This window comes from Lycium ferocissimum, chromosome 8 (genome assembly GCF_029784015.1).
Source record: "Lycium ferocissimum isolate CSIRO_LF1 chromosome 8, AGI_CSIRO_Lferr_CH_V1, whole genome shotgun sequence".
In the NCBI taxonomy this organism is placed as follows: Eukaryota; Viridiplantae; Streptophyta; class Magnoliopsida; order Solanales; family Solanaceae; genus Lycium; species Lycium ferocissimum.
The window spans coordinates 17,968,269-17,982,626 of NC_081349.1; the positions used below are offsets into that span (position 1 = coordinate 17,968,269).

A 14,358-nucleotide genomic window follows, 5' to 3' on the forward strand; every position below is an offset into this window, starting at 1 on the left:
CACCTAAAAGGAAATCCTCTTCAGAGGAGGAACATGGTTTATCTGGCTACTCTGAGAAGGTTAACTCTGAAGGTAATGAGATAAATTCCGATGATGATATTGTATTGAGAACTATATATAAGCAGAGGTCTGGGGGTGCTAAGAAGATGAAAAAGGGGGAAAGCAGAAGAAAATATTTTGCAAATAGGAAACCTGCTCATAAACAAAGAAAGAGACCTCCTACCACTAGGCAGAAGTCTCAGGCAAGATTAGCCTCTGCCTTACAGGTTAACAAAGAAAAGACTACTGGTAAGAAGCGGAGGCAAGTAAATTTTAAAAATTTGAGTAAGTTGAGAGATGAAAAGAAAGAGGAGATTGTTGTGTCTGATAAAGAAGAAGAGGAGAAGCAAGTCACCCTGGTCAGAAAAAATTCCAAAACAAGAGAAAAGTCCATGGCTGTTGAGGACCGAATTATGGATGAAGAAGGTGATAGTGAAAATGATAAAGAAGGTAAAAATGAAGAAGCAGTGGCAAAGGGGAAGAAGGTGTCAAAATCCCCTGAGAAGAGAAAAAGCGCAATTAGTGAGGAGGTAGGTTCCTTCAAAAGAAGAAGAGTTAGTACAGAGGGACCTGGTTCCCCAAAGAAAGGAAAGCAAGAACTGGAGGAGGAAAGACAAAATAATCTAAAAGGGCAGAAGGTTTTGCTGGGTAGAGTGATTGACCCAGAGATTGTTGGGCACAAAGCGTTGGAGGAATTAATAGAAGTGCTCAAATCTAAAAAATGGGAGCACTAGATGGAAGGTTTTGCAATGGCTTATGATAAAGAAGTAGCCGACTTCTTTGTAAACCTTAGGTACACTGATGATCACTAATTGGTTTGCAAAGTTGGTACAATGGAGTTCAACCTTGACGAAGAGCAGTTGGGAACATTTCTTGGTGTTCCAACTAATGGAGTAAGTAGATTAGAGGAAGGAGACAAGGCTACTACAGACTTCAAGCTTCATATAGTAAAAAGAGGAGAGCAAGTGACCACTGAGACTATCTGTAAGAAACAAATGAAGTCTCGTAACAGTTGCTCTTTGAGTTTGTAAACAAGGTCATACTCCCTCGGACTGAGAAAAGGTATATTGCTTCCAAGACGAACTTGGTCCTTAAGGAAATTCTGGATGGTGGACACTTGATTAGTCTGCCTGGCATAATGTTGCAACACGTGATAAAGGTGGAGGATGTCAACGATGGTAAGCATGGTCTTCCCTATGGCTTTCTCCTTACCAAAGTGTTTGAGCATTTCAAAGTACCTACTGGAAAAGCCTCCAAAGGGACCAAGAAGCGAATGTTCTCTATGTCCACACTGAAGGAGTGTGAATTTGTTCCAAAGAAGGGAGGAGCAGGAACCACATCTACTATCTCGAGTCTGATTGAGGCAAATGAGAAAATCTTGGCTAAAGTTGAGAGGTTGCAAGTTGAGAACACATTGCTAAAGGCTGAAATCACCAGACTGAAAGTGGAGGGACGTGGTCCCAGTGGTGATACAGCGAATGAAATAGCAAAGTTGAGAGAGGAGAATTCTAGTCTCACACAGAAAATTGCAAAGCTCCAGGAGCAAATCTTGGCTAATCATAAAGCTGCAGATGCTAGACTGGACATGATGTTCAAAGCTTTCAATCCTGTCAACCTATCCAACCCTGCTAAACCCTGACCTTTCTTTTAGCCCGATTCTTAAAACCTGTCCTTAGTTTTTCTTTGTTGTTTTTCTCTATTGGTGATATTGGAATTTTGACAATTAATTTAGTATGTTTGTGTTGAATTGATTACTATGTTTTTGTACTAAAATATTATTCTGATTGGAAATTTCTCTGATTTCTGCATATGTTTTCCTTCATGCTGCTTTGTTGCTTCTGTTGGTACTCATGCTGAGTTGCCCAAGTGGCTTGAGTTAATATTTCTGAACTTCTTAAAGCTTGTGCCAACTAATGTCTCTTTTCAATGATGCCAAAAGGGGGAAGTGTAGTGGTCTGATTCTTTTTCTTTAACAAGTGTTTATCCTTAAGTAATGTTGCACAGGTGTGGTAAGATGGAAAATGTTAGCATGTTGCTGAGGGAAAGATTCGCAAGAGGAAACAGGTTATTTGAATGAAAATTAGAATGTTATATGCTACATATTGTTGAGGTCAAATCTGCAGAGGGAACCTGGTCCTCAGGGGGAACATCACTTACGAGTTTGTCATCATTAAAAAGGGGGAAATTGATGAGTTATGAAATTTCATAGTTTTGATGATCAACATATACACCAAGGACCAGGTCCTTGATCAGGTCCCTTGGGCACTGTACGAACGTGACAGCTGTAAAGCTGTGGCACTGTTCTGACTTGCAGAGCCACAGCGGAACAGTAGCTGCATGTCGGCTAAAAGACAAGGATCATTGTAACGTCTCTATCTATATCTCATGCCACTCACATGCATGAACCTCACATGCTCTCATTGGTTCCCTATATAAATAACATGTTGGCATTTGTTTAACCTAGCACTTCAAATCATGTTATTCTCATTGTTGAAAAGAGCAGCTGCCATTGTTTTCTCTAGCTTACAAGATCAAGACTAAATAACTCCAAAGACCAGATCCCAAGACTGAAGATATCTTAAGTCCTAGGTTGTTTAGTTTTTGTCTTCTTGGTCTAAATATTGTAAACCTACACCTCTTTTAAGAAGGGTTTTTGTAGGTGTTTGGTTTATTAAGCTTTTTGTGTGAACGCCTGACTATAGTTAGTTATAGTGAGTTGAGGTTCAGCTAGGTTTAGTTGAATCAGTTGGTTCTTGGCTAGAGTTAGTCAAGAGAGTGCTTGCAATAGAGTTATTATAAGCGGAAGGATTAGTGGGCTAATTCTTTGGTTGCAAAAGGCTTGTAATCTAAAAACATTGCTCAGTTAGTGAAGTTGAAAACCCTACTGGTGTAGTTTGTAGTTTTTAATCCCTTGAGCAAGGAGTTTTTCACATAAATATTGTGTCTCATTTACTTTATGTTTTTGCTTGAGGGAACAGATAAGGAACCTGGTCCCTTATCTGTACTTTTGGTGGACTCTTAGTTTCTATCAGTTTTGTGAAAGAGATACATAAGGTCTTATTGTCAAATAGCAAAAAAGGGCAGCCCGGTGCACTAAACTCCCGCTAGGTCTATTGTACGCAGTCTTACCCTGTATTTCTGCAAGTGGTTGTTTCCACAGTGACCTCCTGATCACATGACAATAACTTTACCAGTTACGCCAAGACTCTTATTGTCAAATAGCAAAGAAGCTAAATGATTATCAAGTAAAGCAATGGTAGAAGAGAAAGACGAGAGGGAGAGAAGAGAATTTCTTAGAGGGGAAAGCTGGAGGCATGGTCCTTTCTTAAATGCAGGTGAGGCCGTGAGTTGGGTAATGGTTGTGGAAAGAGCAACATGATGGTTTGCCGTTTAGGTCTTTTTAGTTGTTGTTTTTTAAGAAATTTCAAATTTGTTTTCCATTTTTAAACCAAATAAACATGGGATTGTACTTTGTAGTGGATACTTTTCTACCGCCTCTGTCCCAATTTATATGAGGGGGTTCGGAGTACAAGGGTCAATGCAGTTAATCTGACTCAATTTCAAACATAGATTTTTTGAGTATTTTATAATTAAAATTAACATATTTGAAAACTACATAAAGTACTATCTGCATAATTAGTAATTCATAATATATGAAAGAGTTGGAGAAAAAATCGTAGTAAAAGAAAGAGCTATTTGACTCCCCAAATAGTAAAACTCTAATATAAATTGTGACGGAGGGAGTAATTGTCAATAACCATATAACTTCAGTTAGCTTTAGGATTAACTCGCACATATGATTTAATTGAAGGTAAAATTTTCTACCCTGAATAATACAAGGACTATAATTGGAATAATGCAATATGCAAGGACTAAAATTTGTTTATTTCCCTACAAAATAATAGAAAATCAGAATTAGAGATATATAAATGGGATAATTTCACTCAGTATCAATTGGGGTACCAATGCTACCAAATTTAGCCCATATTTGAGTTTCTTGCCCACAGTAGCCCATCTTCAGTTTAAACAAAAATTACTTGTCAAAAAATGACCCAGCCTTCTCTCTCTTCTCCCCTCTCTCTACCTCCGGCGCTGCCACCCACCACTGCAAATCGCCGTCGGCGCCGGTGCCGAAGAAGTCCTTTTCTCTCGCTCTCTCTCCTCCCCAAACCCTAGATCTAGCTCGAGGCGGTGGCCACTACACATCGCAACCGCTGCCATGGAAATCCTTCTCTCTCGCTCTCTCTCCTCCATAAAACCCTAGATCTAGTTCGCGGCGGTGGCCAAAAATGCCGGCGAAACCCTAGATCTAGTTCGCCTCTCTCTCCCCCGCCTCCTACTGCTACCGAACCCTAGATCTATTCCGCCGACGTTGTGTTTGGTCCAGGTCGTTTGGCCGGAGATGGAGCAGTGGCGGCGGCGTTGTGGTTGTTGTATATGGATGTATAATATTGTACATGGGCGTACAATATTGTATATGGGTGTATACTATTTTATAATATTATGGGTGTATAATATTGTATAACATTGTGTAGGATTGTATATGGGTGTATATAGATATATGTTATAATATTGTATATAGGTGTATATGAATATATGTTATAATATTGTATATGGGTATATATGGATATATATTATAATATTGTATATGGGTGTATATACGTGTATATGTATATAGGTGTGGGTTAAAGATTTGCAATATAAGTTTTGAGCTATTTTTTTGCAATGTAAGTGAGCAAATTGTATATTTATGAAATTTTCCCTATATAAATTGTAGAAATTGCTATTCTTAATTGGTTAGGAAAGAAATCCTTATATATACGGCCAACCCTACAAACATCAAATAAAACTCAACAGAGTTTGATATTAGCACAAATTCATGGCCTCTATTGTTGATTTATTTTCTGTCTTACCAGATGATATCCGCCAGAAAATCCTCTGTTCTCTAACTCTGAAACAAAGAGCAATAGGTTCCCTTGTTTCCAGGAAGTGGCGTCACATGATAACATCATTGGACGACCACAAATTTGTACAAAAACATCCTACAAACGTGTACTGTGAATACTGCAATCAATACAAGCTCCCATACATATGTAGAAACTGCTCTACCCTCCTCCCTGTCATCAAACTTGCTGCGGACAACACTACTTTAACGGAATTCTATTTGTTTGTACCACGTTCAGAGGCTTTCTTCATATTTAGCCCCGCAATTTTCGAGTAGAGATTGTTAACTGTTCTGCAGTTAAAAAATTGCCAAATTGATGAAAAAAACTTTAAGGAGCTTCCTTGTTTGAAAGAGATCTATTTTGATCATGTTTCTATTACTTCCACAACTTTCTCCAACCTTATCAACAACAGCCCTTCTATTGTTGATTTAACTTTGATAAATTGTTGCTACCTTTATTCCATCTCAGTGCCTCATCTGAATCAACTGAAAAAGGTTCAAGTGAGTTGTGGCAAATGATATAGACAAAATAGAAATACAAGCTCGAAACCTGCACGTGTTTCAGTTGTGTAGTTCAACATCAGCACTGAAACTTAATATGTGCGCCTGTACTAAGCTACAAATCCTGAAAATAGATTCTGAATATGTTCCCATCGGTTTTCCTGAAGATATCTCCTCAGCATTCCCGTGTCTTAAATCCTTGTTTCTTCGTTAATGCAAAAGATTTAAAAAAGTCAAACTTTTGAGTCAGGCACTGGAGAATTTGACCTTAAGTAACATGGTTGACTTGGATGATGCTATCATTGTTACTCCCAAATTACGTTCATTCAAGCTAATAGATACTAAAAAAGTCCCAAAATCGTGTCCAATGGTTGGTTCGAGCCTAGTGGAAACTGAAATTGGATTGAAGTACGTTCATGCAACCGATAGGCTTCAGTTGAGAACTTTTGCTGAAAATTTGACCTTCTCCTTGGCAACCAATGCAGCTGAATTAAAGGTATCAAAATTATGTTGGTGTTTGCTTTGAGTAATTTGAAACTTATTAATGTGCCTATATATAGTTGAAACAGCATAACATTTTTTTTTTTCGAAATAATGTACCAATAGTTGTATAACATCTTTTGTTAGAAGGTCGCATTGATTTATTTACAAAATTACTTGGAGTTTCTATATTACTTCGTCCCTTGAGTCTTATCATTCACTCTCCTTCCAAGTTTCTTTTCTATTACTCTAAATTAATTTCTACAAAAGCAGTTTAGAAATTGAAGAGTTCTTTGAAACTGTATTTGAGTACACATTATTAGAAGGTTCATGCACTTATGAATTTGTAGGTCCTATTGGACGAGCTGAAAGGCCCGAAAAGAAAATGCACCAAGCATTATAAATGCAGCTGTTACATGTATTGTCGCTATGCCTTGAAAGTCTTTGAGATCCTCGGATCAACCGCAACTACAATACAAGGCGCTCATCAAATTAGCTTGAAGTTCCAATAGTTATTGGCTTAATTAGAACACACATTTGATCATTTTATTTTTTGCTTAACAACAACGCTGTTGACGAAATTTAAATTTACAATATACAGCTTAGTAATTTTTCCATAAAACCTGGAAGTTGGTCAGATTTCAGCTGTGCAAGGGTTCTTCTATCTAACTACTCAGATACATATGCTGGTGGAACACATTATATGTATGCAAGTTACGATCCGAGCCAAATTTTGGAGCTTGTTATGGTTACTACATATATTATTATAACATGAGTTAAGAGTTGAATAAAGCCTTATTATGTACACTTGTTAATGTTTCTTTGGATTAGTAGATTAGTCCTTCTTCAATATTTGAAATATGAAATTAGTGATTTCTCCTTAACTAAACTGGTACCTGACTCTGTCATAATATATACGATACTTTATTAATGATAGTATGTAGTCATTGTCTCAATGGTGAGATTGAAATTCAAGTAATGCACTGTACATTGGCTTTTGATCCAAATAGAGCAAATTAAGATTCTTTCCTCTTATATTGAGGACGGTTGAATGTTAGTCTACGAAAGAAGCAATAGAACGATGAAAGCTTGTCTTTCTTTTTTGTTCTGCATGGCGTTCCAGCAGTTTTGATCTCATAAATTAGTTTCACATTGGCAAGAAATAAGCCAAAGAAATAGAATGGTAGGCTGGTAGCCTAAAACTTACAATCTGCAGAATTAGGCCCGGATATGATCTTGAATGAAATTGTGATTTCAAGAAATTAATAGACGAAGACAGAAATATAGAATTAGAGGAACCATTCATAGCTGAAGCACGAGCATTTGTTATTTACGTGCCTTTCTATTACTAGCCCACGGCTAGTAGCCATATGAGAATCCACACACCATTAGCTTCTTTCTATGCGAGAGTGGTAATGAAGGCATAAAGCTTCAGAAGTTGGAGAGATGTTAAAGAAACATGGTTTTAAGGCGAGTTACAATATCTCTTTACTTAAACTTGAATTTCGTTCCTATCATATTAACTAGTGCATAAGGAGTTCTGATGCAAATTGACCCTAGGGTACTATAATGCCAACGATTTGATTGCGTTATACACTCACGAAAATGGATTTCAAGAGTGCTATCGCGTTTCATGAATTCTTACAGCAGGCTTTTTTGTTTGTGCGGATTGCCCTTCAAACGCACTGGTCATTAATTTTTGCCGCTCAAATTGATGGTCTTTAATTTTTGCCTTTCGTTTTAAAAAGTGGCCGAAAATACCCCGAGGTTTTGGGTTCGAATTCATGCTCAGTAAAAAAAAAAAAAAAAAAAAAAATTCGCAAGGCAAGACTTTCGCGAAACCTCTGCCTTAAGGCCTAACATCTGCCCAAAATTAGGCCTATTCGGGCAAAAGTTAGACCTTGAGGCAGAGGTTTGCCTTAAGGCCTAATTTTGGGCAAAAATTTGTCTTAAGGTAAATATTTTTTTGCGCGGATATCCCTTCTTTTGGGGTGGTCTTTAAATTTTGCCCCTCAAATTGGTGGTCTTTAAGTTTTGCCCTTCGCTTGAAAAGGTGGCCGAAAATAAAATGCGAGGTTCTGGGTTCGAATCCCCGCACAGGCATAAAAATAAAAATAATTTCACAAGGCAAGGCTTTAAGAAAAGTCTGACTTATTGCGACATAGGTTGCATTAAGGCATAACTAAAGTTATGCTGGATCTGGCATATGTTGCCTTAAGACATAACTAAAAGTTTATCTTATAAGGCAACCTATGCTGGATCCGGCAAAGTTATGCCTTAAGACAACCTATGTTGTCTCCGACAAAGGTTGCCTTAAGGCATAACTAAAAGTCTGCCTTATAAGGCAACCTCTACCGGATCTAGCAGAACTTTACTTATGCCTTAAGGCAACCTATGCCGCACAAGGCATACTTTTCCAAAAGTCTTGCCTTGCGATTTTTTTTTTAATTTTTATGCCTGAGCCGGAGTTCGAACCGAAAACCTCATGGTATTCTAGGCGAAGGGCAAGAATTAAAGACCAGGAATTTGAGAGACAAAAATTAAAGACCACACCGAATAAGGGGCATTCCTGCGAATTGCCCTAACCTCTGCTTTAAGACCTAACTTTTGGCTGAATAGGCCTAATTTTGGCCAAAAGTTTGTCTTAAGGCAAACCTCTGCTTTAAGGCCTAACTTTTGCCCGAATAGGTCTAATTTTGCTACAAAACTCTACTTTGCGATTTTTTTTTTTACTGAGCCGGGGTTTGTATCCAGAACTTAGGGTATTAGGCGAAGAGCAAAAATTAAAGACCAAAGAATTTGAGGGGCAAATATTAAACACTACCCCTGAATAATGGCAATCGTGCAAATTTGAGCTATTTAGTTTATTGGCCTTAAATTTCAGGAGAAACATAATAGAAAATAAACTACATTTTTGTTGAAGCGTTGAGGATACGGAAGTTTTATTTCACCAAAATGTCAGTGGCACATGAAATTGAATGTTCACCTTGAATATCCCTAACGGAGAGGGGTATATTTGAGTCACTTGAATAACACCAAGGTGTTTATCCTTTTCGTATAAAATTGGGGAGAACGGATAAAATTGATTATTTTCGTATAACAAAGGGACAAAATAACCATTCACTATTTTAGGAACAAATGATTACTACGGGATCAAAGCAAAAAAACGTAAACGAGCAATCATTGGCAGATTTCTTAAGGCACGACCTCAAATTGAGAGAATAAGATCCAGTTTGAAAGGAACTAGAACTAATTCCGATTAAACCGATTTATCCTTAAACAACGATATTGGGTAAGGATCTTCTTAATCTGATGTATTTTACCTTTTCAGTATATACGAATTTATAAACTAATCAAATCAGTGAACTTCGATTGAAAAAAAAAAATCAGTAAACTTTAAATAATACTAAATGGTTCAATTTTGCTTAAAAAAACTCTCAAAGAACCATTCCAACTGATTTTACGAAGTTCTCAAGACGATGCGATGCCGGCATTTCTTGTTTGCCTCAAAGAAACAACTCCACAAATACATGTAACGAAAACCTTCTAATTGAGTTTAAGGGCAAGACATAAATACATTTTTCCTTTCCCCTTTCCACAAAAGAAAACATCAACAAAATTCATTCCTACTCATTTAGCAAACTCGAAATGAAAATTCTTTTATTCAGCCTCATTAATATTGTTGCTTTAATAATCATTACTGCTTCTGTTCCTGTTTCTGCTCATTTTTACCATAATATTGATAAATTCCACGTTCTTTAATTCCTATTAATTCTACATGGAACCATTTCAACAAATATTTGGGTTGCCACATTGGCCAAAAAATCAAAGGCTTGGCTAAAATCAAACAGTATTTCCAACATTTTGGATATATTAATTCTTTAAGCAAAAATTTCGGTGATGAATTTGATGATGTTCTTTTTTCGGACTTAAGACTTATCAAATTAACTTTAATCTTAACACCAATCGGAGAATTTGACACGCTCACTCTTCAACATATGATGAAACCGAGATGCGGAAATCCAGATATAGTAAATGGCACTACTAGTATGAACTCCGGCAAGTCCCCGGGAATGCACACGGTGGCTCATTTCTCGTTTTTTGAAGGACAGCCACGTTGGCCATCAAGTAAGACTAAATTAAACTACGCATTTCTACCGGAGAATCAGTTAACAGATTCTGTTAAGGCAGCATTTGGACGGGCGTTTGATAAGTGGACGGAGGTAATGTTGGGGTTGTCCTGAGTTTCATACATTATCTGGATTCTACCTTAATTGTGTTTTGCTTCAAAAAAGTTTTCTCGGTCGAAAAAGGTTTTTTTTTTTTTTTTTTTTTTGTGGAAAAGGATTGTTTCATATCTATTATTTTCTTGGAGGAAAAACTTGGATTTCTATAAATAGAAGATCTTTTCTTCTCATGCACAATGCAATAACATCTACAATGTAGTAATTAAATAGTTCTGTTTGGAGAGAGATTTTTCTCTAAATAGGTTTTATGTTTTTTATATTAGGTTTTTACAATATATATGTTGGCTTGTGACCAACCCATATTAAATATTACGGAAAAGGGTCAGATTTGCCCTTGTACTCTAAAAAATATGCAATATTTATCTTTCGTTATACTTTTTCAACATATTTGCCCTTACCATCCAATTTTAAGGTCATATGTGCCCTTGTGCTCTTTAAAAAGGTCATATTTATCCCTACTCCGTTAAATCCCCCGTCCACCTTAATTTTCCTAATGTCAGATTTTGCACTGTAATAATAAAATTAGGATTCTTTAACTTTTAACTCAAAATTTTATACTGAGAGGTTAATCCATTTTATTAATTACAGTCTAGTTTGACTATGTTCTTGATCCACCAACCCCACCCCAAAACTCAACCTCCGAGCTATTATTAGTCCACAGTCCACTTCCAGTCTTCATTTTTCCTTTTTAAATTGTTCGAACCACATGATTCAAATTGTATTATCAGACCACTAAGAAATTAATGACACTGCAACTTGAACCGCGCTATATTATCACTACTACACAATCCCCGAGAACAGCAGGTGGGTTACATTTGACCTTACTCTAAAAGATAAATTTTATTGAGTGATTAACAAATAAAATACCAGGAAAAAATTACTCTAAATATGATTTCCATAGAAAAAAGACGCCTGAAACATCAATTAAAAGGTAGAATTGCTTCTTTTATTTCCCGTTGGATTTTGTTTTCAATGAACAGGAAATTTGCAATGTCTAATTGTTGTAATGGCTTTATTGAGAGAAATTACTGAACTCTTACATAGATGAAGAATCAATCCTGTATGGACAGAAAAAAAAATGATAAGTAGTACTTTATTTCTTGGTAGGTAAATGTATTGTCACCAAAATGAAACTGTACAGAAATACAGAATAACGATAAAAAAAATAAAAAAATAAAAAAATAAAACTTGGAGAATTTGAGCAAACAATGAGAGAAAATTAAGGTGCGACAATGGAGATTTAACGGAATAGGGATAAATATCACCTTTTTTGAGAGTATAAGGGAAAATATGGCCCGAAAGTTGGATGACAAACCAATATATTAAAAAAGTACAACAAAGAACAAATATAGCTTATTTGTGAGAGTACAGGGGCAAATCTAATCCTTTTTCGTAAATATTATGCTCCTTATATTATAGTTTTTTTTTTTTTATCGTCCTTAAAAGTTCGCAATTATTAGCTTCCGCGTGATTTTACAAAGAACCATTCCAACTGATTTTACAAAGTTCTCAACACGATGCGATGCCGGCATTTCTTGTTTTCCTCAAAGAAACAACTCCACAAATACATGTAACGAAAACCTTCTAATTGAGTTTAAAGGCAAGACATAAATACATTTTTCCTTTCCCCTTTCCACAAAAGAAAACATCAACAAAATTCATTCCTACTCATTTAGAAAACTCGAAATGAAAATTCTTTTATTCAGCCTCATTAATATTGTTGCTTTAATAATCATTACTGCTTCTGTTCCTGTTTCTGCTTATTTTTACCATAATATTTCTACAATTCCACGTTCTTTAATTCCTATTAATTCTACATGGAACCATTTCAACAAATATTTGGGTTGCCACATTGGCCAAAGAATCAAAGGCTTGGCTAAAATCAAACAGTATTTCCAACATTTTGGATATATTAATTCTTTAAGCAAAAATTTCAGTGATGAATTTGATGATGTTCTTTTTTCAGCTCTTAAGACTTATCAGCTTAACTTTAATCTTAACACCACCGGAGAATTCGACATGCTCACTCTTCAACATATGATGAAACCGAGATGCGGAAATCCAGATATAGTAAATGGCACTACTAGTAGGAACTCCGGCAAGTCTCTGACGATGCATACGGTGGCTCATTTCTCTTTTTTTGAAGGACGGCCACGTTGGCAATCGAGTAAGACTAAATTAAAGTACGCATTAGACTAAATTAAAATACGCATTTCTACCTGAGAATCAGTTAACGGATTCTGTTAAGGTCGTGTTTGGACGGGCATTTGATAAGTGGACGGAGGTAATGTTGGGGGTTTTCCTGAGTTTCATACATTATATGGATTCTATCTTAATTGTTTTGCTTCAAAAAAGTTTTCTTGGACTTTTTTTTTTGGAAAAGTATTCTTTCATATGTATAATTTTCTTGGAGGAAAAACTTTGAACTTCTATAAATAGAAGATCTTTTCTTCTCATACACAATGTAATAACATTCACAATGTAGTAATTAGATAGTCTTATTTGGAGAGAGATTTTTCTCTAAATAGGTTTTATGCTTTTTATATTAGGTTTTTACAATATATATGTAGGCTACTTGACCAAACCATATTAAATATTACGGAAAAGGGTCAGATTTGCCCTTGTACTCTAAAATTCGACATGCTCACCCTTCAACATATGATGAAACCGAGATTGAAATCCAGATATAGTAAATGGCACTACTAGTATGAACTCCGGAAGTCTCTGACGATGCATATAGTGGCTCATTTCTCGTTCTTTGAAGGACAAATCACGTTGATCTTCGAGTAAGACTAAATTTATGCATTTCTACCGGAGAATCAATTAACGGATTCTGTTAAGGTAGCGTTTGGACGGGCGTTTGATAGGTGGAGGGAGGTAATGTTAGGGTCTATCGTGAGTTTCCTATATTATTTGGATTCTAACTTAATTGTGTTTTGCTTTTTTTTTTTTTTTTTGAAAAGGACTCTTTCATATCTATCATTTTTCTTGAAGCGAATTTTCAAAGAATAAAGATGAGATAGGTCATTAAAGTCGTAGAGATAAATTATTCTCTAAGTAGGTTTTATATTTTTTATATTAGTTTTTTCATAGGTCACTTGACCAAAACATATTAAATATTATGCTTATTATATTATTTTTTTTTTCTGATTTGTTGTCATTAAAGGGGTACAATTATTAGCTTCCGCGTGACTCCTCGTTATTTCGATCCCAACAGATAACGCCGTTAACTTTCACAGAGACGGATTCTTATAGATCAGCGGATATTCGGATCGGGTTTTTTGCAGGGGACCATGGAGATGGTAACCCGTTTGATGGACCTATGAAGATTTTGGCACACGCGTTTTCACCGCCAATAGGATTTTTCCACCTAGACGGCGACGAAAATTGGGTGGTCAACGGCGAATATTTGAAAGAAGGGATGTCGAGAATATCTGCAGTGGATCTTGACTCTGTTGCAGTTCATGAAATCGGGCATTTATTGGGTTTGGATCATTCATCCAAAAATGAAGCAATTATGTTTCCTACACTTGGTGCTGGAGTGAGGAAAGTGGAACTGTCGAGTGATGATATTAAGGGAGTCCAAATGTTATATGGGTCAAACCCGAATAATAATAATGGATCAAGTACTGTTTACACACCAAGTCAAGAGAATGATACCGGTGGAGCTTCCACTTTTGGTTCATTGTGCCCTCATTGGTTTTCATGGATTATTGGATTCTTCTTACCATTTGTGCTTTGAATTTTGCTGTAGTATGTATCATTTTTAGTCGTATGATTTGATTATTTTTGAAATATTGGTGAATAATACACTCCATACAATATTTGAGTTATGTCTTCTTTGTGCAAAAATCCAATGATCTTCAAAATGGGTGGTTTTGAACTTCTAATTCTCACTTGACTCAGGGGGAAACTTCAAGGTCAAAGTTAAAATTTGTTAAACTTGAAGTTTTGACTATGGAGCAAGCACGGTCAAATTAAAGTTCACGATCACCGACCTCCAGGATTATATTTGCATCACTATATGCTTAGCTAAGTTGACTATGAATCGAGGCCCAAAACACAGTTTCGCAGATAAATCTATTTTTCAAAAAGTAATAGTAATTTTTTTTACAAAATATATATTATTTGGTAAAAATATATAAT

At 36.1% G+C, this 14,358-nt stretch overlaps 1 protein-coding gene and 1 pseudogene across 1 annotated transcript; both read left to right on the forward strand.

Annotated features, from left to right (window-relative positions):
* The first annotated feature begins 9,613 nt into the window (after positions 1-9,613).
* LOC132066092 (metalloendoproteinase 3-MMP-like) lies at positions 9,614-10,209 on the forward strand (annotated as a pseudogene).
* Positions 10,210-11,829: 1,620 nt separating this feature from the next.
* Positions 11,830-14,009, forward strand: LOC132066674 (metalloendoproteinase 5-MMP-like). The gene is made up of 3 exons (XM_059459925.1): positions 11,830-12,396; positions 13,012-13,089; positions 13,430-14,009. Exons 1-3 carry the CDS (start codon positions 11,899-11,901, stop codon positions 13,952-13,954), a joined length of 1,101 nt encoding a protein of 366 aa, XP_059315908.1. The 5' UTR covers positions 11,830-11,898; the 3' UTR covers positions 13,955-14,009.
* The last annotated feature ends 349 nt before the right edge of the window (positions 14,010-14,358 follow it).

Excerpts from the sequence above, each read along its gene's own strand:
- LOC132066674 (XM_059459925.1), top strand. The coding sequence starts at position 11,899 with ATGAAAATTCTTTTATTCAGCCTCATTAATATTGTTGCTTTAATAATC. Across the intron at positions 12,397-13,011 it reads CGAGTAAGACTAAATTAAAG|TATGCATTTCTACCGGAGAA; the intron begins TACGCATTAGAC and ends TAAGACTAAATT. Across the intron at positions 13,090-13,429 it reads CGTTTGATAGGTGGAGGGAG|ATAACGCCGTTAACTTTCAC; the intron begins GTAATGTTAGGG and ends CGATCCCAACAG.